The 26,842-nt window shown below is 52.1% G+C and overlaps 3 protein-coding genes and 1 long non-coding RNA gene across 10 annotated transcripts; 1 reads left to right on the top strand and 3 right to left on the bottom strand.

Annotated features, from left to right (window-relative positions):
- The first annotated feature begins 4 nt into the window (after positions 1 to 4).
- Positions 5 to 8,709, top strand: LOC140698039 (uncharacterized). The gene is made up of 3 exons (XR_012075425.1): positions 5 to 408; positions 1,091 to 1,248; positions 7,399 to 8,709. It is a non-coding gene; the product is annotated as an uncharacterized lncRNA (long non-coding RNA).
- ADM5 (adrenomedullin 5 (putative)) lies at positions 510 to 2,744 on the bottom strand. The gene is given in 3 exon segments (XM_072966676.1): positions 510 to 864; positions 867 to 963; positions 1,171 to 2,744. Coding segments are annotated over 3 exon segments (321 nt in total). The 5' UTR covers positions 1,242 to 2,744; the 3' UTR covers positions 510 to 711.
- PRMT1 (protein arginine methyltransferase 1) lies at positions 2,892 to 13,438 on the bottom strand. 3 transcript variants are annotated; one of them, XM_015243062.3, is made up of 11 exons: positions 13,281 to 13,382; positions 11,014 to 11,067; positions 10,359 to 10,460; positions 9,449 to 9,604; positions 9,236 to 9,299; positions 7,479 to 7,621; positions 6,544 to 6,631; positions 6,325 to 6,440; positions 5,091 to 5,241; positions 4,667 to 4,788; positions 2,892 to 3,191 (listed from the first exon to the last, which is right to left on the bottom strand). In XM_015243062.3, the coding sequence occupies exons 1-11, from the start codon at positions 13,314 to 13,316 to the stop codon at positions 3,108 to 3,110; spliced, it is 1,116 nt and encodes a 371-aa protein (XP_015098548.3). In that variant the 5' UTR covers positions 13,317 to 13,382; the 3' UTR covers positions 2,892 to 3,107. The 3 variants fall into 3 exon arrangements, with proteins under 3 accessions (XP_015098548.3, XP_072822775.1, XP_072822776.1); XM_072966674.1 differs by lacking the exon at positions 11,014 to 11,067 and having other exon boundaries at positions 13,281 to 13,438; XM_072966675.1 differs by lacking the exons at positions 11,014 to 11,067; positions 13,281 to 13,382 and adding an exon at positions 10,706 to 10,795.
- A 6,967-nt stretch (positions 13,439 to 20,405) lies between these two features.
- On the bottom strand, positions 20,406 to 26,522 carry BCL2L12 (BCL2 like 12). 5 transcript variants are annotated; one of them, XM_015242850.3, is made up of 7 exons: positions 26,134 to 26,522; positions 25,337 to 25,466; positions 24,989 to 25,131; positions 24,015 to 24,101; positions 23,829 to 23,920; positions 22,580 to 22,867; positions 20,406 to 20,625 (listed from the first exon to the last, which is right to left on the bottom strand). In XM_015242850.3, the coding sequence occupies exons 1-7, from the start codon at positions 26,327 to 26,329 to the stop codon at positions 20,575 to 20,577; spliced, it is 987 nt and encodes a 328-aa protein (XP_015098336.3). In that variant the 5' UTR covers positions 26,330 to 26,522; the 3' UTR covers positions 20,406 to 20,574. The 5 variants fall into 5 exon arrangements, with proteins under 5 accessions (XP_015098336.3, XP_072822715.1, XP_072822717.1 ...); XM_072966614.1 differs by having other exon boundaries at positions 20,406 to 20,730; positions 26,134 to 26,316; XM_072966616.1 differs by lacking the exon at positions 26,134 to 26,522 and adding an exon at positions 25,918 to 26,122 and having other exon boundaries at positions 20,406 to 20,730.
- Positions 26,523 to 26,842: the final 320 nt, after the last annotated feature.

Below are 26,842 nucleotides of genomic sequence, written 5' to 3' on the forward strand. Positions count from 1 at the left end.
CCTTCAAATCGCTGCGTTCTATCCCGCCCCCTTCGAATCCTTGCGTCCAATCCCGGCGCTCCATTCGATCCCTATCCCTCAGACTCCTTCTACCCGCCTGATTCTCCACTCTTGGGCCTCCCCCGTTCTACGCAGCTCCTCTTCTCCGAATCCCACGTTCTTCGACTCCCTAGTCCGTTCTTTGTCCCTTTTACCCTCCTTTCTCTTCCAGGAAAGAGGCTCAACTTGGAACTCGCAGCCCATGCGCGTGGGGTATAGAGCCAAAGTGGATCTCGGCCCTACCACCCTGGGGAGGGAGGAGGGCTGATTTGGGGTGGGGTTAGCCCACCAAAACCACCCAAGGAAGATGTTTCTGCATGGATTGAGGTGGCGTGGAGGTGCTACAGCGGATTGGATTCAAGTTAGACAGTGAGTGGGACTTCCGTCAGGGAAAAGGTGCATGGATAAAAGGGAGAATATATTAGGGGCCGGGCTCAGACTAGGAGGCCAGAATAGGCATAGACAGAGACTGAAACATGTAACTCCCGCTTTATTTAGTTCTGGACGTTAATATTCTTTGTCCATGGTGGGTCCGATGTGCCCAGGGGTCCAGCGCAGCCTAGAGAGAGCTCAGGAGGTGGAGTTAGGGGAAAAGAAACTTGGGATCGTGGCCCCAATACACAGATGGATAAACCGAGGCCAGGGGAGGTGCAGAGAAATGTCCAACATCACCTAGCGAGCTGGGCACTGCGCTGGCCTCCTTGTTGCAAACCGGAATCCTGGAGATTTAGCAGGACTTTGGCCGCGCGCCGCCGGCGGCGCCCGTAGCTGTGAGGGTCCTGGGGCTTGCGGCCAGCCTTCCCCGAGACCTCCTTGGTGGAGGCAGAGCGAAGCCAGTATATCAACTCTGGCAGGCGGTGCATTTGACACGTGCCCAGGGAACAGAGACGCCCGCGCCGCTGCAGGACTTGGTGCTGGGGCCGCCTGGGGATGGAGCGTGGGAGAAGATCGGGTTTAAACAATCCACTCGAGAAATGGGGCTCGGTGAGGGAAGCCAGAACTCCGAGATCGGCAGGGAGTGTTTCCAAATCAACTTCCCATTCCCTCGAAGCGGAAAACCGTGGCCCAGAGAGCGCACGCTCCTGCGAATCTCCTTCCCGCCCTGTCCCAGCTGCCGCTGGCGTTTCTCACCTGCCCGTGGAGTCCGGGTCCCCCAGGATGGAGGAAGCGAGGAGCATCAGCAGGAGGATGCGGGCTGTCATCGTGGAGGTAGGGCGGACGGGAAACCTGGGAGTGAAGCAGCTCCTCCGGGGTGTGGCCCAGCCCCCTTCCCGGGTCTGGAAAAATCCTCTGAGCACCTGCTTTGGCGCGAGGAATCAGGGCGTTCCCACTTCTCAGGCGGGGAAAACTGAGGCCAAAAGTCACCCCCACGCCAGGACAGGATTAGAACCCGGATGCCCACCTCCGGCACGGCGGCCACGGAGCCCTCACGGGTGTGCGGGTCACGCTGAGCCGCTGTCTTTGCCCCCGGAGGCCTCGGGAGACGCGACCCCTTTAAGGGCGGAGGGACGAGGGGCGGGGCAACCGACACCTGCAAGTGGCGACGCAACAGCTGGGCTTCCAGGAAGGGGACGGGGGCGGGGAAGCACTGGGCTGTGTAGACACGACCTCACCCTCATCCCTGCCAGGGACCCAACTAGCATGAGACCCCAGAATCTCAGCTAGCTTCCAGAGGGGGCTGGGCCATGTAAGTTGTGGCCAAAGGCAGTCTGGGCTCTAGCACAAATGGCAGGGACAGCATCCTGCAAGAGGAAGAGGTGTAGATGGGTATGAGGTGCTGGCTGGCTGAGGGCTCCAGCTGTCCTGAAGCAGGTGTAGAAGGGCCATGGAAAGGAAAGCCAAGGATGATGCCTTGGGTGATCCAGCTCGTGTGGACAGAAACGTGGGGAACCAGCAACTCTAGACAGGAACTTGGGTAGAGCAGGCAGGTGTAGACACTATGTCTGCAGCAGAGGCTGAACAGGAAGCCCCTCAGGAGGCTGTGAAGGTTAGCTGGGCCTCAGCGTGCGTCGGGCAGCAACCTCCGGAAGTATTTATTTAACTTAATTACTGTCTGAGCCTGTTTGTTGTCCAGAATTCTTTCCTGACCAAGACTTAAGGGATGGTCTGCAGGTTCTCAACTTGTCAAGTGAGTTGCTGTTAAGTCAATACTGATACTTATGAACTTAACAAAGCAGAACCAATTCAAAATGAAAAAAAATGTGGCAGGTTGGAACACCCCGACCCCAAGCTTCCAGGAAGGCTGTGGGAGGAAGCAAGCACCTTCCTCCATACACAGAATTCTACCCAACACATACACCTCAGGACTCAGTTTCCCCAGCTGCAGAGGGCAGGCAGTCGTCACTGCCAGTCAGCCCTGGCCTGGCCTGGCCTTGGAGGGTCCTGGACAGGAAAAAACAGCCAGAGAGGAACAATGTGTGAGCTGGGGGAGGGCGGGAGATGGCTTTCTGGGAAACTTTAAAGGCCCAGCTATGCTGGGAACCCACAGCCCAACCCTCCCCCAGCCCAGCAGGGCAGCTAGGAGCATGAGCCCTGCCCAGCGGGGACAAGAGGGAACAGGGCCTCAGGAGGCATGGTGGGGGTGGCGGAAGGGACAGACCCCAAGAATCCATAGGGAAGGCCCTGGGAATAAGCTAAGGGCCAAGGTGGGACAGACTAAAGTAAGCAGGCTGTGGGGAGCAGAGGACCCAAGAGGCAGTGGAAAAGTGGCGAGAGACCCAGACACAGAAGTGGTGACAAATCAGCTGCCACCAGCAGGCACTGTCCCAACGCTTTCAGTGGCTCAGGCTGGCATCTCGGCACCTGCGGGTGGAACCCCACCCAACCCCACTTTGCCCCAGGAAGCTAAGCCATCCCAGCTGAGGATTTATTGGCGTAAATGCAACCATATAAAAACATAAGTTATGAAAAACACAGTCACGATGTGCCCCCCCGCCCCCGGCCCCTAAAACCCCCTTCTGTGGGAGGGAGGGAGAGGAAGGGGGAGCCCCCAAATCGACTGAGAATGCTGCAGCCCCTGGGCCCTTGCAGGGCCGGCCTGGCCGGGATGGGAGAACCCGGGCGCTGCCTCAGCGCATCCGGTAGTCGGTGGAGCACGACAGCTCACACAGCTGGCCCTTGAAGTCCAGGTCGATGGTGAAGTCCAGGTCACGCTGTGGGGAGAGTGACGGTGTGAGGGGGGACCTGGGGCAGGGCAGGCAGACAGGGGGCAGCGGGAGGGTAGCCAGCCCAGACCACGCAAAATGCCAAGGGCTCCCCAGCTGTCAACACCCCCTTCCCAAGCCTGGGCAGGGCCCTGCTTTTAACTCAGGCCCAAGACGGAGGCCCTTTGCTGGTCCCACACCCAGCATTTGCCTTGAACCCTGCCTACCAGGGAGAAGCTCCGTATGACATCCTCAAACCTACCTGGTACCCAGCCAACCAACCCCCCAAGCCCGTGAGGAGGGCAGGCCCTGGGTGCTGTCTCTTGTGTTAGGAAAGTTCTCCCATCAAAACTATTCCCATCAGCAAGTTATTTCTTCCTTCTTTTGTAAGAAGCAAACCTCTCTCCAGCACACTTCCTCCTCCCAAAAACCTCCATGCCCCCACCCCACTGTCTCCACTTCCTCTTCTGCAGAGCTTCCAAGGTGCCAACCCTCCTATGCCCATGGCTCCCAGCACCCTCTGGAGAGGCTGGGGCAAAGTCACCAGTGACCTCAGTGACTTCTGCCTGCAGGCCTCACTGCACTGCATGCTTGGCTGCTAGCTTCCTCCTCCCTCTCTGGGTCTGTGTCTCTTTAGTTTGGGTTCTCTCAGCCTCTCCACTACGGACATGTGCGGCTGGACCACTCTTCCCTGTAGGGGGATTCTGGTTATTCTGTGCCCTGCAGATGTTCTGCAGCTCCCTTGGCCTCAACCACTACATGCCAGGAGTACCCCTTCTTCAGCTGTGATGCCCTAAAATGTCTCTAGACAATGACAAGTGTCCTGGGAAGCAGGGGAGCAGAATCACCCCTGGCTGAGAATCTCCCCTTAAACTGGCTCTTACCTCCCTTAGAAAGCAGGTATGACCTTGTCCAAGTTCCCCTGGGCATCAGCCAGACTCACACCCCGCCCCACCGACATTTCTGACCCAGACCACACCAACCCATGCTGGCTGCTCTGGGGCTGTGACTTTGCCCCAGATGGGCTTCCCCACGTGTCTCAGCTGCTGGCAGCTCTGTCCTGCCAGGTGCTTGGGAGAAAAAAGCAGGGGAATAAACAGCCTTCCACCCCCTCCTCACCCCCATCCCTGAGCAAGGATATCCCAGCAGCTTTCCCTTTGGCCCTGCCCACCCCTCTTCCCAGCGTGACAGATGCCATCTCCGGCTGGCACCGACCATGTGACGGCCCTGTATCTAGAACATGAGCATCAGGAAGGCAGGGGTCCAGCTTGACCCAACTAGGGCCCCAAGGCCCCTAGGTTTCCAGTAGGTGCTCAATAAAACTGGGTTTCGGAGATAGACCCTGGGGGGCCCAGACCGGACGAGGCCAGAGCAGAGCAGAGCATACCCAGGCTGGCCAGCAGGCCTCGGGCTGAGTAGTGCTGGGGCCCCAGAACAGGCAGAGGAGCCCCTTGAGTCCACCCCCGGCTCCCCCAGAGCCTCACGTTGTTCTTGGCATTGGGCCGCATGCCAATGGTGCCGAAGATCTCCTCGCCCGTCTTCACTGTCAGGTAGTCCTCCATATAGAACACCGTCTGCTTCCAGTGCGTGTACGGGGATTCAGGACCTGAGCGGGGTGGGGGGAGGGGAGGGGGGAGGGGAGCGAGGATACGAGGGAGGAGGCGGGTCAGCTGGGCCCAGCAGCCTCCTGTCCCTTCCAGGCCCCACCCTGGCCTTGTCCCTTCCACTTCATCAAGCCCGGGAGAGGGGCTGTTTCATGGAGTGGGTGGATGGAGGCTCTGCATGCTCAGGGCTTAGTGGCCAGAGCAAGTGTCAGAACCTGGGTCCTCTGTGTCTCTGTGGCTCCCTTTGTCCATTCTTGTCACGTGCCCCATCCTACCCCGACCCGTTCCCCGGACCCCGCCTCACTGGTGGAGAAGCCGGTCCTCTTGTGACAGCGGGTGAACTCGATGTTGAAATAGGCCACCAGCGCGTGCACATAGTCGTTCCGCTTCACTTGCAGGCAGAAGGGGGAGGTGAAGGTCAGGTCTTCCACCTTGACTGTGTAGATGTCCACCTCCTGTGGGACAAGCCTCAGTGAGCGCCACTCCCTGACCTCCAGCCCAGCGTTCAACCGTATAACCTGGCTGCCCCACCCCCCCGCCCCCACCGCGGGATCGCCTGTCCTTTCTCTCCCTACCTCAACCCCAAACCTGACAGGTCCACTTCCTGGAACTACTGCTGCTCCCTGGAGAATCGCCCACTTCCCTCACCTCCCCGCTATTCCCTGTACTGCCCTCCCACCCCGCTTCGCCTGGGCGCCAGCATCTCTCTGCTTCCGTAGCATCTCAAGCAGGCTTGCAGCTTCCGCCTTCCGCCTTCCGCCCTAACGTCCCTTATTCTACATAATCGGCCAGTGTGACAATTTCACAGCAGTGTCCATCAGACAGTGTCAAATCCCTGTTTAAAAGCCTCGGACAGGAGGGAGGGTGTAGCTCAGTGGTAGAGCACATGCTTAGCAAGCATGAGGTCCTAGTTCAATCCCCAGTACCTCCATTAAATAAATAAATACCCCCCCCCCCAAAAACCCTCTGACTGTTCCCTGGCACCATTCTCAGACCAAAACTGGAGGTTCTAACCAAGGACATGAAGACGTGCCCAGCCAGGGTGACTGTCCTCCTTGTCTCCCTTTACAAACTCCCTGCTCTGCCCAGTTTTGCTGGTTTCAGACATCCCTGCAAGATTTGACACTTGGGGAGGGGGTACCTCAAAAAATGATACCTGCTGGTTTTCTTTATCAGGGAGGGCCCCATGTGTACAAACGCACTCGTGGCCCCAGGCTTCCTGCATGAGGAGGCCCGGCCTGGGGTCTCAGCTGCCCACCTCAGGCAGGGGTGCCCTCTGGATTGTGTACCCCTGGGGACAGGGTCAGCTCACCTCTCTCCCTTGTTCTGGAAACCAACAGCCGGCCGAGCCTGGCTCAAAGCTTTTTAAATGAAGTGGCTTCTTCAGGCCTGGAGCACCACCTTCAGGCTCCCAAGATCTCAGGCAAGCAAGCTCTCTGGGCCCCGATGTCCCACACTCCCACGTGTGTTGCAGGTGCTGACAGTTCTTCAGTTTGATTCATACTCTGCGGGACACCCAGCCACAGCCGCCCCCTCACCTTTATGAGGCAGGCGTTGGTGACCAGCTGCTTGGGGTCCACCACATCCACCAGGGGCTCCTTGATGGCCACGTCTTTGATGCAAGACATGTCAAAGCCGTACACGTTCTCCCACCCTGGGGAGGGGGTGGGAAGGAGGAGTGAGCCTGAGGTGGGGAGAGGGGAGCAGGAGGCACCCAGCCCGCCCCACCCCAAAAGCTCCCCGCCCCGCACGCTCACAGTGGATCTTGTAGTCTTTGTACTGCCGGTCCTCGATGGCCGTCACATACAGTGTGGCTCGGTCTGGGAAGATGAGGCCGTCAGGTGCCTGTGGAGGAGCGCAGCAGGACATCAAGGATGGGGGCCTTGGCAATTTCACCCACGAACCTTGCCCATTTGGTCTCTTTATCCACCTCCCTGCCCCCACCCTGGTCTGAGCTACCAACACTTCCCACAGCCGCCTCCTCCTGGACCCCCAGCCTCAGCCCTAAGCCCTCGTCCACTGCCCAGCTGGCTGCCTGACAGCTCCCAGGAGCATCTAAGTCGGACCCTGTGCTTCAGAACCTCTGAGGGATCCTCAGAATCCACGCTGGCTCCTCTGAGGAATACAGCAAAGTCTCACAGGCAGCCCTGCGAGTTCTGCACAGGCCCCTCCACCCCTCACTTCCGACTTCACCGCCCAGTGCGCCTCCAGATCCTTGTTCCACACCAGCTTCCTTGCTGCTCAACACACAGCAGGCGCACTCCTGCCCCAGGACCTTTGCACTGGCTGAAATCCTCTGCCCAGTGTGCTTTCTCCCTCAGATCCTGTGCGGCCCCTTCTCATCCTTCGTTCAGGTCTCAGTCCCCTCCTCTGGGAGGCCTGCTTAGGTCTGAGGACCTGGGACCACAGCCCCCAGTCCCTCCCTACCCCTCTGCCCTCTCTGGCTCTCTCCTGGGCACGAACTCCCTCCCAACACTGCTGTCTCCTGGTCCCTGTCTAGCTCTCAGGGCCGGTTCTCCTCTGTCCTGGCTGTGAGCCTCCTCACATCTGTGTCGTCAATGCCCCCATATTCAGCCCCCGTCGGAAACACTTCGCATGGCTTTTGTTTTCAGCCCGGACCCTGGCATGTGCTCCACAAATAGCCAGAGGACCCCAGCCTGCACGAGTGCTCCTGCCCCGCCTGGGGCCTCACCAGCCACTTGTCTCGGGCGTAGAGCACGGTATTGAGCATCGACTCGTAGAAGAGGCAGTAGCCCATCCACTCGCTGATGATGATGTCCACCTTCTCCACTGGAAGCTCCACCTCCTCCACCTTCCCCTTGATGATGGTGACCACTGCAGGGCAGATGAGGACACATGCCACCAGCCCTGAGGAGACCTGTCTGCTCATCTCCCTTGGGAGTTGGGGGGATCCAGGGCCTGGGGACCCCACCAGGGCAGCCCTTATCTTCTCAAGGAAAGGCTAGGGGCTGTATCTGGGCATCTTCAAAGGACTCTGTGAGCTGAAGCCACACCCTGATAACTTTGTTTTAAAAATCATTCATGGTAGCATTTTTCTTTTTCAGGCAAAAGCAGAAATTTTACGTGGATTAGGTATTAGGTGATGTTAAGATTTTGCCACTAACAGACATGGATTTTAATTTTTTTTTTGAGGGGGGAGGTAATTAGGTTTATTTGTTTGTTTGTTTTAATGGTGGTACTGGGGATTGAACCCAGGACCTTGTGCATGCTAAGCATACACTCCACCACTAAGCTATTCCCACTCCACCATGGTCATGTTTATAAAATGGTCTTAGCTACTGGAGACAAATACTGCTAGATTCACACAGCTGGAATTTACTTCAAATGGGGATATTTTAAGCTGAGTGATGGGTACCTGGGGGTTCATTCTTCTAGTCTTTTTCAAAAAATCCCTTTAGTTTCTAGAATGCCAAGAACCCTAACACCTGGAACACCCACCATCTTCCCATGTTCTCTGCCCTGCAAACCCTGCAAACCCTGCAGGTAGGAAGGGCAACTGGGCAATTTCTGCCCAACTTACGTTTTGGACCCATGCAATCCTACTTTTATAAACTGACCTGAGAGATAAAACTAGTTCAGATGGGAAATCTGAAATTTCATGCTGGAGGATGAAAATCTCAGAAGCGGCTTAAATATCCAGCATCAGAAACTTGGGTAAGATAGCAGGTGAAATGCAGCTGATGGCCATCATCAAAAAAGGGTGAGACTCCTCTTGGGGGGATGGGATAGCTCAGTGGTAGAGCACATGCTTAGCATGCACGAGGTCCTGGGTTCAATCCCCAGTACCGCCATTTAAATAAAATAAACAAATAAACCTAACCCCCTCAAAAGAATGAGGTCCTCTCAACATCCTGAAATCTGTTCAACTACACGATAAACAGATGAAAAAGCAAAAGGCAAGACTTGTGTGTACAAAATGCTGTTCGTGTCACAAATATGTATGTAAATGTAGAAACATTCACAGGTAGGTACAGATTTCTCTGGAAGGCAGCAGTATTGGCTGAACTCAGAGAAGGGTGGCTGAGAGGCAGATGGAAGACTTCTCACTATGGGAAGATGAGGCCGTCAGGCGCCTGTGGAGGAGCGCGGCAGGACATGAAGGATGGGGGTCTTGGCAATTTCACCCGAGTCATGCCAACCACATGACTCTATCACTCACTTTAAAAACGAACGACTGCTTCTTGCCCTGCTTTTTGTTTTCAAAAGACAGACACTAGGCTTGTGACTTTGACACTCGGATTCTAAAACAGCTCATCAGGGGGCTGGTTCTGAGAAGGTTGGATTCTCAAGCTGTCGGCAACACTGAGCTCATGGGGGGAGAACGCCTGATTTGGAGCTCAGTGGCCACCATCCCCTTGCTGAGGGCCCCTAGGAAGCTGGGATCACCCGCTCCCCATCCCCACAAACCCGTTCTCTTCCTGGGCTCACCGTGGTCTAACTTGTTGGCTTTGACGATCTTCACCGCATAATCAGAGATACTGGAACACTCGATCTGGGGGCCCAGGAAGAAGGGAGGGTGAGGCCCCCCCCCAGTCCCACCCTCAGCCCCCACCCCCCTCCATCCACTCCCTGAGCCCCAAGAGGCCCCCTTTCCGTCCCCAGGCCCAGGCCCAGCCCCACCCGGCCACCTAGGACACTCACCCCGATGACCTTGCGGGCCCCAGCCTTGGCAGCGAACATGCAGAGGATCCCTGTGCCGGAGCCCACGTCCAGCACCACCTTGTCCTTGAACAGGTGCCGGTTGTGAAACATGGAGTTTCGGTATGTGAGGGTTCGGACCTCATCTTTCAGCATTTCCTGGGGGGGGGGGGTACAAAGAGACCATGAGTGGGCTTGCATCCCCAGCTGGAAAACAGGGTGCCCTGGCCTCCAACACACTCACAGTTTGAAGTGCTAGCCCTCAACCTTCGAACTTGCTTAGTCCACTCGGAACAAGTCTGTTTCCATGTTTGTAAAATCTGACTGGATGGACTAAACTCTCATCTTAGCCAGATTCTACCACTGCCTCCTAAGCCCCTGAGATCCTTGGCTTTTAAAAGTCCTCAGTAACTTAATGCCACTGAACTGTACACGTGAAAGTGGGAAATTTTGTTATGCGTATTTTATCACAATTAAAGAAAGTAAAAAAAGAAAGGAAAAAGAAAAATCTTCACAACCCTGTCCCGGCTGCCTTCTGGGACATCAGCCTCTCCAGCGTGCAGAAGGGTCGAGAAGCTGTCAGCACACTGGGCGGGAGCAGCTGGGGAACAGTCCCACCGCCAGTCACTAGAGGGCGACAGAGACCAGCAGGCCTTGACCTCTGGCTGGAGTCTCAGGCACACATGCGCGCTCCAGCCCCAGCCTCCCAAGAGGGGCTGGCAGAGTGCCAGGCTAGCCTCTGTCTCCAAGGCAACGGCTGGGCGAGGCGACCCCGGGGTATGAGTCTCGCATGCGCAGAGGGGCGGCCAGCTGCCAGAGGAAGCCGTGCGCATGCGTTAGAAATTAAGTCACTCCGTCCTCCCAACATGAACCCCCTGAAGATTCTGCAGACTTAGGAGCCGTCCATACGCACCTCGTGGATGCCGAAGTGGGCATACGAGTCGAAATAGTAATCTTTGGACGTCATGTCCTCAGCATTGGGCTTCTCGCTGCTTTCTGCCTGGCCACAGGAGACCTGGGAAGGGGTGGATGGGAGCTGGGGTCAAATCTGGGGGCTCCCCACCGACTCTTAAACCTCCAGGTCCCTACTTCTCCGTGGAGTACAGAAACCACCCCCAAACCGTACCATGGCAACCCTACAGCCCCCACCTGTCATCTTGCCTCTCCCAGAAACCCCTAAAATGGAACAACCCCATTTTCCTCTTCCAGGATCCACCCCCCCCAAAGCACCAGCTAGGAGAGTACCCCAGCCATGCCTACCATCTCTCCAGTCTCTCTGCCCCCGTCTCTAGCTCAGCCCACAGCTGGGGAGGGAGGGGAAGGTAGAGCTGGGGCAGACACAGGGAAGGACAAAGCAGGGCTGGAAATGGAGTTAAGGAAGTAGCCACAGTATTGAGGTAGGCCAGATGGGGGCCACAAACCTGGAGGGAGTTTGTACTAAGTGTTTCAGGGGCACAGCGTCAACTGGTATGAAGCAAGAGGGATCAGAGTTAGACCACTGGAAAGGGTCTGATGTGTGACAAGATTATGTATGTGTGGGGAGGGGGGTCTCACAAAAGGATATTTACTTCTTCAAGAGGCGGCTGGAGGCTCATCCCATTAGCCAAGGTGGCTACAAAATTCTAGGAGAGAGTAACAGGGAGAAAGGATTAGCTACTGGGAGTGGCTAGAGGAGGGCCAGGCCAAGGGACCCTGGCTCTTAGGGATAGAAAGGGGTGTTTCTTACAGTTTTGCTTTTCCTTTGTGGGGAGTGGTGGTGGAGGGAGCAAGTGAAGAGGTAAGGCTGTTTTTTTAAAAGGGGTGGGAGAAGTGGAGGGAGAAGGGAAGGGGGTCTATCCCAGCTGTGGCTGGAGAGACGGTGGCTTTTCCCCGCACTGTCCCTCTCTGCCCAGGCACCTGACCAGACATCCCTCCCCAATCCAGGCCAGAAGAACTGGCACCCGCTGGGCACAAAGGCACTGCCAGCTGTCGCTCCCCCTCATCATCTAATCCCCCCAGATTAGGTGACACTTCCTGACACAAACTCCCATCCTGGGGTGCCATGAGTAGCTGGGGGAGGGGGGCTGGCAGGGTGTGTACCCACTGGGCATCTGCCCCCACTGCAAACCAGTCTCTCATCTGAGAGGCTTCCAGAAAGGAGGTGTGGCACAAAGGCGTCCCCACCAGAGCTGACACCCTGGCCCTGAGCTCCTGCCTTGGACTCAGGAAGTCCCAAACAAAACCAGTTAGAGCCAATCGCCTCGATCAGTACCCTCTACCCAGGAATGCAGAGTCCTAGGGAGGAGGTCAGACTCTGGATCCTTAAGCCCATCTTCCCCCATTCAAACAACCATTCCAGGCCCTGAACCACCCCCCAGGAGTGGAGTGAAGTTCCGAGACAACCTCTAGGGAAGATATTTCCTCCGCCCATACAGGCCCTGGTCCAGGAGAGAGCCAACAGGGACAGGAGTCATGGGAGCGACCCCTGGGAGTCGCCCCACAATGATATGCCTGTTGGGATCTGACCTCCCCTTCCAGAGAATGCTACGAGGTACAGGGTGAGAGTACGGAAGCCCCCGTCAGATTACATCTCTTCCAGGTATAACCACCCTCCAGGCTCCAAGAAGCATGAAATCACAGACATGACTCCCTGGGCTCCAAGCCCCACCACCTCTAATTCAGCCAAGCCCATGAAGACGCCTATAAAGAAGGGCGGCTTAGGGGATTTCCAACGGGGGCCCATTTCTCAATACCACCGATACCGCCGCCAGACAAGTCCCCAAAGAGCTTGAAACGCAGCACAAGAACAAGTCCTCCATGGCTGCACAAGAACCAAACCTCATGGACACCATTTCAGGCATCCAGGCTCAAGACCCTCATACGGGGCTTCAGGAAGAGGGAGGTCAACTCCCACCCTCACAGATGCCCCGGGGAGAGAAAGGGCTCCAGCAGGGGATAATGCTCGTTGCCAATATTCCCTCCCCTCCCCTCCCCCCCAGAGGGCTCAAACTGGGAGGTGGGCTTTGGGACACGCCCCATGAAAAAGATGTCCCTCCCACACACCCAGATATGGCCACAAGGGGGTGCACGGCGCCTTATCGGGAAAGATCTCCTTCAGCTAGATGCCCCCCCAACCACCCGGAGGGAGGTCACAGGGGCATGCCCCATCCCCCATCTCCCAAAGACTCGGGCAGGGGAGAATCGAGGTACAGGAAACTGGGGGTGGGGTAGAGGGCCAGAGGGAACCAATTCTTCGTCTTCCTCTAATCCTAACCCATGAGTGCACGAAACCAGGACCGACACCTAAGATGTCCTGGTCCCGGGAACGGGTTCGTAGAGGGTGGAGAGACACTGCCCCTCCCAAGAGATTCTTTACTTCGCAGAGGTCCTCAAGTAAGTCTCACCCCAAGGTGCATGTCACGAACCCCTGGGGAGGAGGGCAGGGGGCCTCAGAGGGAGGGTCGGAGCCTCCTCCCCGCCCCCCCGAGGCGCCCCTCCCCCGGCCGGGGGCGGGGCCTTTGTCCCACACGTGGAGCCCGCGGGGCCAGCGGGCACGGCACACCCCTCCCCACCCACCGCGCCGCGGCCACGTGGGGGCTAGTCCGGAAGCGCCCCCAGCCCTCCTCCACGTGGGAGGGGCACTAGACCCTCCGTTTGGCTGGGTGCTTCGGAACCTTGAAAGCTAGAGAAACCGCATCTCAAACGATATGCCTGGATCCGGAGCATGCGACGCCCCCTTCGTACGGTTGCGGACCTTCAGCCCCAATCTGGCGATTCGGAGCCCCTTCCCCACGACAGAGGCATAAAACACCGACCCTCAAGCGCCCCCTCCCCCAGCGGCGCTCCAGGCACTCACCTCCATGATGCAGTTCGCGGCCTCGGCTGCCGCCATCTTCACCCGCACCTACTCCTCCTCCGGCCGCCGAGACCCCCCCGTTCTCCGCACTCCCACGGGACCGCCTTATACCGGAGGGTCCATGGCCCGCCCACCGAGACCCCGCCAGGAGATCTCATTGGCAGTGGAGGTGACCCGTCTGGGAATGCCGTTTAAGTATTGGACAAAGGAGACGCCCATCAAAGTTGAGGGGCCCGCCCAGTCTGGCTGCTGAACCCCGCCCCCTTAAGTCGACCGGGATGGGAAAGACTGCCCGTCTATCGCAAGAAGCGCGACTGATGATTGGGCAAAATCAACCGAGAGTTCCCGCCCATTCTCCCTCAGCACCGCCTCAAAGCTTCCCGGCGGACCTCGCGCTAAGCGGACATCTTGAAATAGAGCTGTCCATCACCAAAAATCACCCGCCTCTTAATAATTGTTATTGGTTTAGCAAATATGTGACGTCAGGAGGCTTTGGGCCAGCCTCCGCCGAGCGGCTGGCCTCAAGGAGAACACGGCGATTGGCCTATGAGAAAAGAAGGCAGGGTTTTAGGCTCCAGCTATTGGTTCAAAGAAACTGTCACTCATCGTCCTTTCGGTGGATTCTCCTAGCCTAAAGGGAATCCAGGAGGAACAAGGTGGCTTGTGCCCATTTTACTGAGGGAAAACTGAAACAATGAGAGGCCCAAAGAGAGAGAGGTCGTGTCCGGAGTCCCGAAACACGTCAGGAATAGGACTCAGGCGTCAAGGCATTTAACTCCTAGCCCTCTACTTAATTGTTCCACGTTTCTCAAACCCAGTGACCCCACTCAAGCCACTTGGCCTCTGCCAAGTCCTACCCTTGCCAGGAACACCCACTCCCTTCGTGTGGCCAATTCTTGAACGTCAGTCAGGGAGCAGCTTGGTCGCCACCTCCTCCAGGAAGCTTTCCTCGACTTGCAGAAAAAGTTACTATTTGAATGAAGATGAATGCAGCTTGTGGAATATATCTGTCGCCCCAGAAAGTTCTTTCATGATCCTTTCTAGTCAACACCTCCCCCGCCCAACCCCAAAGCGGTCACGTACTGTTTTCTGTTACTATAGTATAGTTTTTCCGTTTCTAAAATTTCATATAAATGAAACTACATAGCGTGAGGGTATAGCTCTGTGGTAAAGCACGTGCTTAGGATGCACAAGGTCCTGGGTTCAATCCCCAATGCCTCCATTAAAATAAAAAAGTAAATACATAAACCGGATTATCTCCCCCCAAAGCGAAAACAAAAACAAACAAAAAAAAAAAACCAACATAGCATGTGCTCTTTTGTGTCTGCCTTCGTTCACTCTGTACAATTCTTCTGAGATTCATTGATGTTGTATATAACGGTTGTCCACTCCTTTTCATTGCTGAGGGGTATTCCACTGTATGGGTGTATCACATTTTCCTGTTGATGGACATCTGGCTGGTTCCCAGGTTAACGCAGTTACAAATAAAGTGGCTATGAGCTGTCATGTACAAGTCTTTCTGTGGACATAAACTTTCACTTTTCTTGGGTAAACCTAGGAGCACATGACTGGGTTCTCTGTTAGGTGTATGTTTATAAGAAACTGCTAAAAATGTCTCCTAGTGTGTTCTACCATTTTGCATTTCTATCAGTGATGCTTGAGAGTTCGAGGCTCCATATCCCCTCCAGCCCTTCATAAAATCAGTCTTTAATTTTAATCATTCTTGTAGGGATGAAGAGATGATCTCATGCTTGTCATTTGCATTGCCCCAACCATTAATGTTGTCCAGTATCTTTTCCCGTGTGCTTACTGGCCCTTTGTATAACTTTCGTCAAGGCATCTGCTCAAGTCTTTTGTGTATTTTTTACACTGTGTTGTTTTCTTATTTACAAATTATAAACATTCTTTTTGTTTGTTTGTTTTGGGGGGTAATTGTTTATTTATTTATTTTTAATGGAGGTACTGGGGATTGAACCTCCATGCATGCTAGGCACACACTCTACCACTGAGCTATACCCTCTCACCGTAAATGTTCTTTATAGATTCTGGATACAGGTCTCTGTCAGGAAGATCACCTTGAAATATTTCTCCCAGTCTGTGGTCTGTCTTTTCACTTTCTTAACGTTGTCTGTTGAAAAGCAGAGATTTTTCATTTGAATGAATTCCCATGAATTACCTGAGCCTACACCTTGACCCCTACCTACACAGTATGTTCTATGGATCCTGAATCTTATTTTTTTTTCTTTTCTATTGTTCCAAATGTTTCAATAGGTTTTGATTTTTTTAATTATTTTTTCTCTGATGTCCAAGCATTCTGACTCAATCAATTACATTTGCTCTGTGTTGCTATTAAGAATGAAAAGTTATGACAAACTCTCTCTACCACACTAAGGAAGAATCTAATGTTGTTGAAAAGGAGATGGTATTGGACAGGGATACACGAATATAGGGTACAGGTGAGGTCTGAACTCGAGGCAAAAGTGGCGTCACCCATGTCAAGTTCTGTCCTTTCCAAGATGGCAGCCACTTGGAACAACTGAGTGATGGACTGTGGCAAGTCTGAACTGAGATGTGCTCTGACTGTAAAACACACACTAGATTCTTAAGACTTCATATACAAAAGAAATGTGTAATATCTCATTAATATGTTTTATTTATTTATTTATTTATTTTAGTGGAGTTACTGAGGATTGAACCCAGGACCTTGTGAATTTCAGGCATGTGCTTTACCACTGAGCCATAGCCCTACCTCAATATGTTTTACATTGATTCCATGTTGAAATGATTCTATTTCGGAGCAATGGGATAAATAAAAAATATTGCTAAAATTAATTTACCTGTTACTTGTATGACTCATATTTCTGTTGGCCTGAGCTGCACTAGGTCACAGACCACAGGATGGACAAGGTCACTGGGGAGCTGGTGGGATTAGAAGTGTGGTTAGAGACCTGGGTCAAATCGGAGATTCAGGTGTCTGTGAGCTGCGATGGTAGAAGCTTAAATCTCTCATGAAACTGGAACCCGATCCTTCCTTCAACTGAGAATTTGAGCAACACATCAAAGTGGGATTAGCCCCTGTGCCCTTGTCCCCAGCATAAATGACAGATGCTTGCATGTCAGGTGATAGTTGCTTCAACTACTCATGGAGTGGGAAGAATTGTAAAGATCTCTGCCCACTTGTGTTACATACACCAAGGAATAGGTTGAGTTATATGACAAAGAAGATGGATAGCATTTTAAAATATTTTCTTAATTAGGTGACCTTATATGGCAAGGGTGAAGGGATTTTTCCAGATGTCCTTAAGGCTTCAAATCAGTTAATTTTTTAAAAATTGAAGTAGAGTTGATTGACAGTGTTTCAGGTGTACAGCAAAGTGATTCAGTTATATATATTCTTTTTCAGATTCTTGTCCATTGTAGGTTATTACAAGATACTGAGTATAGTTCCCTCAGCTTATCCCTCTCCCAACTTACCCCTCTCTCACTTTTCCCCTTTGGTAACCATATGTTTGTTTTCTTTATCTGTGAGTCTATTTCTGTTTTGTAAATAAGTTCATTTGCTTTGTTTTTTTAGATTCCACATATGAGTGATAGCATATATGTGTCTTTCTCTGACTTACTTCACTTCGTGTGATCATCTCTATGTCCATCCATGTTGCTGCAAATGGAATTATTTCATTCTTTTCTATGGCTGAGTAATATTAACATTCCATTGTGTGTGTGTGTGTGTGTATTTATGTATGTGTGTGTATATGTATGTATGTATATGTGTGTGTATATGTGTGTGTGTATCACATCTTCTTTATCCAGTCATCTGTCAGTGGACACTGGGGTTGTTTCCATGTCTTGGCTATTGTAAACAGTGCTGCTATGAACATTAGGGTGCAAGTATCTTTTCAAATTAGTCTTCATCTTTTCCAGATATGTGCCCAGGAGTGGGATTGCTGGATCATATGGTAATTATCAAATAGGTTAATTTTAAATTAATCAAAGAGATTTTTTTCCCCTCCTGGGTAAGCCTGACTGAATCAGGTGGAAACTCTTTAAAGGGGGAGGGGAGACCTCTGAGGCCACAGTGATTCTCCTGCTAAAACTACAGGCACTGGGAAGAGGCCCTCTGAACCTCAGATGAGACCAAAGCTGAAACCTTGATGGCAGCAGGTCACACCCTGAGCCGAGCACCCCCTCAGCTGCACCCACATCCCTGACCCATGGAAACCGAGATGAATAAATGTGAATCATTGTATGCCGCTATATTTGTATGATTTCTCATACAGCCATATCTAATCCACCTCAAAATCCTGCTCTACTTAGACACTGTGCTTATTAGACCCACCCAAGGTGTTTTTAATTAATGTGTTAATGAGCAGGCATGCCTATTATTAGACCACTAATGTTTTTACATGTATTTTTTATTTCACATTTTTAGAGGGAGGGGGGAGATTAGGTTTATTTATTTAATAGAGGTACTGGGTACTAAACTCAGGACCTCGTGGATGCCAGGCATGAGCTCTACGACTGAGCTATACCCTCCCCACCATTACTGTTATAATCAGACCCCAAGCACCCAAAAAGCTATTTCCATTAAATTAAATCAAACCAAACCAAACCAAACCATTTGTACCTTTTGATCCAAAAGGCCACCATTCCTGGGAGGAACCTGGGTTTCCTCTAAATAGTCCAACCAGAGATGAACAATGTATATACACTCACAGTAATATACAAATACAAGGTGTTACAAAATAGGGTAAGGAAATCCCCTATGGGTGACCAGAAGGGTTATTGCACCCAGGATGATCCAGGGGCCCCAGTCCTGAGCCCCTTTCCTCCTTTAACTTCTGCTGCCTCCCTAAGCCTGCTGACATTCTTTCTGGCTTTCTCAATTCCAAGCCAGCCCAGATTGTGTCCAAAGCCTTTTTCCTCCACCTATGCAGCTCTGGAAAGAAATCTTTACTGAGCCCCGATCTTTAAGATAATGAAAGACAGTTAAGTTGTGTAACCTTTAAGCTCCAAAATTCTAAACTGTGAAACTTCTGGAATGGATGGCTAGAGTCAGGACAATTTACAGCTCTCCAGATACAAAAGTGATAGAGCAAGTGACATACCACTAATTTTTTTTTAATTGACGTATAGTCAGTTTACAATGTTGCATCAATTTCTGGTGTACAGCATAATGTTTCAGTCATACATATACATACATATATTTGTTTTCATATTTTTTCATTATAGGTTGCTACAAGATACTGAATATAGTTCCCTGTGCTGCACAGAAGAAACTTGTTGTTTATCTATTTTATATATAGTATTTAGTATCTGCAAACCTTGAACTCCCAATTTATCCTTTCCCACCAGCTCTCCCTCCTGGTAACCACAACTATGAGTTTGTTTTCTATCTCTTCTAAGTTCTTTCTTCTAAGTTCATTTGTGTCTTTGTTTTTTTTTAAGATTCCATATATGAATGATATCATATGGTATTTTTCTCTTTCTGGCTTACTTCACTTAGAATGATGATCTCCAGGTCCATCCACATTACTGCAAATGACATTTTTCTTTTTTATGGCTAAGTAGTACTCCACTGTATAAATATACCACAACTTCTTTATCCAGTCATCTGTCCATGGACATTTAGGTTGTTTCCATGTCTTGGCTATTGTAAATAGTGCTGCTATGAACAATGGGGTGCAAGCATCTTTTTGAATTAGAGTTCCTTCTGGATGTATGCCCAGGAGTGGGATTGCTGGATCATATGGTAAGTCTACCTATTGGAATCTCCATATTGTTTTCCATAATGGCCGCAATATCCCACTAATTTTTATATGAACACCGCAGACTGTATTTCCACTGACACTCAAGTCTTGTTATTTGTGACAGCTAGGTTCTACAAAGTCACTGCAAACACTGAATTGGTGAACACTGAGCCATTGTTCCCTGCAGAGATACAAGGTGAGGTTCTCATGGGCTTCTTGTCACACTTTTGTCAACCCATGGAAATATCTCGCTCTATGTGTGTTTTCTATTTAGAGACACACTAGGTAGTATACAGTTGATTTATTCACCTTGATCTCGCAGCCAACATCACTCTAACAAATATTACCTGCAACAAAGCTGACCTAACAGGGGCCAATCGCAGCCTTCTTGCACCTAGGAATGCTAGCCAGCACTTCAGTGCTATGCTTTGGGGCCTTTTAAAACAGCGAAATCACCCTAAAAAGCATAGGAATGTGGAAAATGTGGCACTAAGCAGGTTGCGGGAAGAACAGCGTGAGAGCTGAAAAAAGAAGGCAGCGTCACCTTGTCTAACCTGAGCTGAAACGTGCACATTAGGCGAGTCAGTTCCTTGGCTGCTCTGAGCATGCGCAAGCCTCCCAAACCTGGGAAGGCGGCTATTAACTGGAAGGCAACAAAGACATTTTAGTAAGTAGGCGAACTCAAAAATACAGAATCCGCAAACAATGAGGCTCGACTGTGCTTGACTTCCTTTGTAATCCTGTACAGTTCATTTCATGCACTTACAAATGTAACTCTGCAAAGGGGATTAGAGCCCTAAAAATGTGACAAGTCTCTGGCCAACAGATAGCAGAGGAGAAATCAGCAAGGAAAAAAAAAAGGGAGGGGGCTCAGAGGAGCAGTTGGGGGAAAAAAGGAGAAGAGAGTGGTGTTCTGGATGCCCCATGAAGGAAGATCATATAGCTTTCTTCTGAAAATAGCTGGAAAGACTCCATGACCATCAATACAGGATTAGCTGGAATAAATAAATCATGCAGTGGGGGAGGTATAGCTCAGTGGTGGAGTGCATGCCTAGCATGCACAAGGTCTTGGGTTCAATTGCCAATACCTCTGTTTAAAAAAATAAACAAATAAATAAACCTAAAATTACCTCCCCAGCATTAAGAAAAAAAAAAGAAATCATGCAATAGGGGGGAAACGTAATTAGCTGGAATCATATTTACAGACATCCTCAAATAGGCTGTATGTTCAGGTGACAGGTACTTGTAGGTAGTCTGAATAGATATTTCTAGAATGAATGAATTGGCTCTGTCCTTAATTTATAAACCAGACAGCGCTTTGAACCAAATCTCCTTTACTTAGAACTTTAGTTCTTGAGTGAAAGGACCAACAATTAAATACTTGAAAACGTTTTTAATATGAAAACACGGTAAATGATTTTCTTTTGGCAAAAACGGGGAGGGTAGCCACCACCCCAGAGCCCTGAGTGGATTAGGAAAGTTTGGAAAAGCACACACAGAGTGCAGGGACATGAGGTCCGATCCTGGAGCAGCTTTGGAGGAGGAGCTCAGTCCAAGGGTAAGTTCAAGTCCACAGGTGATGCTGCCAGGATGCCCTCCTGGAGGGAAAAGTGGCAGAGACCAGTGAGTGGAGAGGTGTCTGCCACTCACAGAGGTGTCCACATCAGCCCAGTGAAAGCGGAGATGGGGAAGGGGACAGAGACCTAGAGAGAGGCAGATAGGGGTGAGGGGTGAGTGATAGAGACCCCAGGAAATCATCAGAGACCCGGGGTGGATAGGGACAGAGTCCAGGGGTGGGTGGGTGGAAGGGACAGAGGCTCAGAGAAGGGAAACAAACAGAATCTTAGAGCTTTAATGATTAAGAGCCCTGGCTCTGTGTCAAAGTCCTAATTCCAACCCCCCCATCCAGCGTGAGGGACTTTCCCTCTGGGACTCCTTAAAACTGGGATAATAACCAAATCCCAGAAGGTTGTTGTGGGGTTTAAATGGGACCATTCCACTCAAGTCCTTGGCTGAGTACCTGGCCAAGTTTACCTATTATCATTCCTTACAAAAGAAAATGATTTGACAAATAAACCAGCTTCTGCGCTGAGTTCCAGACACTTATAACTGATATCCTGACATCATCTTTCTTTGAGGTCTGAAGGGCCTGTCTCCCTTAACTAGACCATCTCCAGTCATCTCTGATTCCTCCCCAAACCTGCTCCCCACCTTCCCCTCCACTCTGCTCTTCCTGGTCTCAGGGGACATTAGATGGCATCATCCTTGACTCCTTCCTGTCTTCTATTCAGTCTCCACGTCCACTCCATGAGCAAAGTCCGTCAGGTCGACCTCCAAGTGAAATCCAGAATTCTCCACTACCCCGACCCTGGTCTGTCCCACCCTCATCTCCTCCCTGGACCAGCACAGTCTCCTCCTCCGGGCTCCCTAATTCCGCCCTCGCCCCCAACAGTATTCCCCAAGCGGCCGCCAGGGGGCGTCTGTGACCACCTAAGTCAGCTCCCGCATCTACTCAAGCCCTTCTCACTCAGAGCTCACTGAAACTCCAAGTTCTTACCTTGATCACAAGGCGTAAAGCCTTGATCTGGCCGCTCCTCCTGTTTTCATCTCCACCCACCCCTCACTCACCCTGCTCCAGCCCTCCTGGCCACCTCTCTGCTCCTCAAACACACCTAGCCAGCTCCCGCCAGTCTGTGAAGCAATGCTTACATTCTGACAGCCTGGCAGTGAGGACGCAGGTAAGTGAGATGGTGTCCACTGCACGAGGGGAGACTCGTGTTCAGGGAGACGGAGATAGTTGCCAAGATCACACAGCCAGTACACTGGAGCCCAATCGAGCTCTAAGCACAGCACCGGATTTAAAACAGTCAGCAAGCAAGGTAAGCCTCCCTAGTCCTTGCGGGAGAAGACAACACACAGAAAGAGATAATACGTAAAACAAGTCAATTCTACCCTGTGTTAGAAGGTGCCTGTTGGAAGGTGCAGAGTGCTGTGGAAGGAAGTAAAGCGGCAAAAAGGGAAGGAAAATGGCTGGGAGGGAGTGGAAGTGGCTGCGATTTTAAATTGGGATCAGGGAAGGTCTCACTGCGGGTGATATCTGAGCGGAGGAGTGGAGGAAGAGAGGCAGGAGTCTAGGGGGAAAAGGTATTCCGGCAGGCAGCGCTGCAGTCACTAGATAATCACACACAAAAATGCCTCTGTTGTGCCAACTACTTATGAGGATGATCCCATTTTAATCCTCACAATAACCCTTAGAGGTAGGTACTACAATTCTCCCCACTTTACAGATGAGGAACCTTGTTTTCCACTCATAACAGTTAATGTATACCAGAGTAGATTAAGCTGGGCAGAGGGGCCTGCACTGATCACTGCAGTGCCTGGTGTACAGTAGGTGCTCAGTAAACACAGAACGGATGAATGGTGGAGCTGGGAGAACACCTGTGATGTCTGGAAGGAGCCCTAAGAGCGACTCCCCCAGCCTCCCCAGCCCAAGACACACCCCTACAATGAAAATTAGGTAAAGAGAAGTCCAGAGAGGCTTTGGCGGCTCACCCAGCCCCCGTGGGCCTGGATCCAGGGCGCGAAGCTGTGCACGTGCTCTACACTGAGTCCGGTCAGGGTGCCCCCCAGCCCGGCCACGCGCCGGCTCAGCTCCATGGCCAAGGCCAGGCGGGCCAGGGGCTCCGGGGAAGGCGGCGGGGGCCCGGGGCACGGCAACGAGGGGCGTGCTTGGCTTGGGCGAGGGCTGGCCTCACGGCTAGAGAAGAGCTCCACTAGGCGGCTGAAGGAGCCGGCGGAGAGGCGGGCCAGCTTGCGCCGCAGGGCCGGGTCAGAGGCCAGCTGTAGGGCAGAATAGGGGAAGAGGCAGGGGTCTGACTCAGTCACACCCTGGTAGCCAGCCAATAAGAAACCGGGAGGCGTGGCCACAAGCGACTTCTATTTATAACTGGCATGCTAAGCCACGCCCCTACCCAGCAGATCAGCCAATCACAAACCAGATTGGTTTTCGGCCCACCTACTATAGATGGCCTAGAACCAGAGAAGCCAAGCCACGCCCCTACCGAGGCCTCGACAGCCAATCAGGGCCAAGCCCTACTTCAGCTGTGTTCTGTGATGCCACGCCCCTGCGCGCTTCCCCCAGAGGCCAAGCTAGTATCTACAAGCAACCTTACCATCTACCCTATAATTAATATTACAGAACCATACACTTTGCCCAAGCTCCTGAGCCAACCAGATTCCAGGACAGAGTCACAAGCCACACTCCCTCCGGCAGTCCATTTCCCCTACATTCTAACCCATGCCCCTATATAGTCAATCAGAGCTTCAGATTTTAGACAGCAGTTTCCAAACTACCCCTTCTCACTACAGTACATTTCTTTCCTCAACTGGTCCCAGTCTCTTTCCTAGAACATGGTTCTTATGACCACACCCTCTGCCTTTAGGCCACGCCCCTCGAACGATTAATGATAGCCACTAATTTAAGGTTTACCTCTGTCACTCAGAGGTACCCTTCACTGAAGCCTTGCCCCCACCCTCTCCCCACCTGATCATCTAATGAGAATGCAGAGCCAGTTTCAGGTCCCAGTGCAAACTATGCCGCAATTCCAATCCAAGCTAAGGGATGGCAGGCGGTGGGGGCGGGGCGGGGAAGCAGGGTGTAGTTTAGTGGTTGGAGTACACGATTAGCATGCACGAAACGAGGTCATGGGTTCAACTAAATAAATAAACCTAATTACCTCCCCCCAAAACAAAAACAAACAAACAAAAAACAAGCTAAGGGATGAAACAGACTGCCCATCACCTTCTGGTTGATGACTTCTGCCTCCTCCTCCAGCAAGGCCACCAGCTTCCGCAGCAGGGCTTCCTTCTCTGTGGGTGGTGGACCCTGTAATTCTGGGGGGAGGGGAGCAGACAAGAATTTGGTCTGGGGCAGAACCCTGGCAACCCTTCTACTCTTATCCTTCTTCAGGGCCCCTTGGCACCTCACCCGGGCTAGGTGGGGATTTCAGTTGCTCTTGGACCAGCTGTTCCAGTCGCTGGGCCACGAGGGCATAGAAGTCTGGAGTAGTTGGACCTGGGGTGAAAAGAGCCAATGAGGGGTGTTTCGGACATCAGGAACTTATGGATTCTCTCCTCCCAACCACCTTGCCAGAAATGAGGTAAACTGAGGCCCAGTGAGCAAAGTTGGTAAAAAAAAAAAAAAACCCTTGTACTTTCTCCCCAGTTGGACTTAGAATGTTAAGAGCTGAACTGGACCTCGAAGATTATCCCATCCAAGGAAGGCAAACACATAGCACTCCAGCTATTACCACTCTATCCCTTGCCCATTTCAGGCAACAACTCATCACAGAACTCTTGACCCCAGCTGTGAAATCCTCATCAAGCTAATACTCTCAGTAGGCATTACTAGTGAATCCAGTCTCACATATGATTATCAGCCTGCTGATCATTCTTGATCAAGTCCGATGAACTACCCCCACACCAATTCCTACTTGGCTACTGGAGAAAAGGATTCAGGTAAGCAAAACAGCCAAGAAATTGTGACCGAAAATCAGGTCTCCTGCCTCTCTGGTGGATCCAAAAATCCTACACGTATGGGACGAGAAAGAGAACAAATAGAAAGGAACCACAGGCCCTCCTGAAGCCAGCTCACAGAAATGACAGACAGCAATCTAACTGGGGGTTGGGGGTGAGGGTAGGTGCTTAGCTGAGTGATCTTTAACTAGTTCCTTATCCTCTCTATGCTTTAAGAAAAAGTTTCTGTCACAGCAAAAAAAAAAAAAAAGAAAAGTGACGATGAATATATATATGTTCGTGTATAACTGAAAAATTGTGCTCTACACTGGAATTTGACACAACATTGTAAAATGACTATAACTCAATAAAAAAACGTTTTAAAAAAAGAAAAAAGAAAAAGCTCTGGCCCTGCCAGTTCTTGAGTGATCAAGGGCAATTTCTTACCAGGCTCTGAACCATAGCAGGGCCGGAGGGGCAGGGAGCAGGGCCGAGGGGACTCAGGGGGAACTGCTCCACGCCTCAGGGAGCAGGGAAGACATCTTCGAAGGCGGCTCAGGAAATCTGTTGGCTCCTCCTGGGTAGGGCTCCTGGGGAAGGGGACCTCAGAGAGTGAAGACAGAGGCCCTTTGCAAGCAGTCCCCCTTTGTCCTCCCACTGAGGGCCTACTAAAGACAAGGAACAGAGCCAGATACAAAGAAGGGGGAAAGGAGACAGACTGAGACCAGGAGCAAGAGTTGGAGAGGGGCCCACTTCAAATGCAGTTCCCTGAGGGAGGAGGGCAACTCCTCTTACCTGGGTGGTGTCGGAATGGGAGACCCAGCAGCCTCACCCCGCCTAAGGAAGGCAGCTAGGACCCTCAGCGTGTCCTCCCGGAGCCCCAGCTCTTCCGAGCCTGCCATGGGGCCACCTGTGAGAAAGGGAGCTGGGGGATGGACCCCAGGGTTCAGAGGGAAGTGGAGGCTTGGGGCCCAAACTCCTAGTCCTTGAATGAGGAAGGGGCCAGGACTTGTGAATCCCCAAAGGAGGAAGGGGCTGAGGGTCTGGATTCCCAGGTCCTTTACGGGAGCTGGGGTCTGGAGATCCAGACGTTTGAGTCCCCAGAGGGAGAAGAGGAATAAGCCGAAGACACCTTGATCCTGGAAAAAGAGATTGGGGATCCAGATTCTTGGGCCTAAGGGAGGAGGGGACTAGGGCCCTGGATTCTTGAGTTTTCGGAGAAAGGGGTTGGGGGTCTGAACTCTTGAATCTAAGACAGAGGGGACTGGGGCCTCAGATCTCTGAGTCCCCGAGGGAGAAAGGGGCTTGGGGTTCCGACTTCTCTATTCTGAAGGTATATGCCAAAATACTCAGGTCGGTAGAGGATCGGAAACTACCAATCCCAGCAGGCTTCATAGCAAACATCCCCCTCCGTCCGTTACTTGTTCGCCGCGTAGCCTGCTGGGAAGTGTAGTTCCACTCTCTGACTCAGGCTGGACGTTGGGGGACCCGCGACGCTTTGATGTTGCAGAAGAGGTACTGGGTTGCCGGTTCCTGGATCTTGGCCCCCTCTTCTTCCCTCCTCACCTAGCCCTCGCTAATGTGCTGCTCACCTGGTCCCGGTCGCCGCTGCCGCCTCCTTCTCCTCTGGATTTGTATAAACTTTCCTTTCTCAGTTGAACTTTCCCGCGCCTGCGCACTGGGCTGGGTTGGTGACGGCCCAAAGGTTGAGGGCGGAGCACTGGTTCCCGCCTTATTTGCATGTGACGTTCCCAGCATGCCTGTAGTAGGAAGGCCTAAAAAAGGCATAGGGGTGGCGGGACACCCGGGCTCACGGTACCGCCTCTTTGGCTCTGGGTGCAAACATCCAAACGACGATAAAGTTGCTTCTATTTCAAGAAATCGATAGAAAAGGAAGCTAAAGCTCAGCTGACGGGAAGTGGGTTGTTCAGCTACGAGTTCGAGAGCTACGGGACCCTAAAGACAGGAGTGCGCATCCCGACCAACTACATAGGTAACACGGAAGAGCTGGGGAGTGAGGAACCGGAGAAAGGATGGGTCTACCCTGACAGTGGAGATGGGGGGGTGTATACTCTGGAGAAAGTGAAGCAAGAAGGGGAAAACGTGAAGCAATGGCTGGCGCCGAGGTCGGTTGTTTTTAAAAAAAAATGCTTAGAAAAAGTAGCGGGAGGAGGGGAGAAGTCTGCACTGGGGGCACTGGGGGCACTGGGGGCACTGGGGGCACTGGGGGATCTAGGGGAGAGAGGGATGGACTCTGCGAATGGAAGGCAGTCCACTCTAGGAAGTGGGATTGTGCCCTGG

Source organism: Vicugna pacos, chromosome 9, assembly GCF_048564905.1.
Source record: "Vicugna pacos chromosome 9, VicPac4, whole genome shotgun sequence".
Lineage (NCBI taxonomy): Eukaryota > Metazoa > Chordata > Mammalia > Artiodactyla > Camelidae > Vicugna > Vicugna pacos.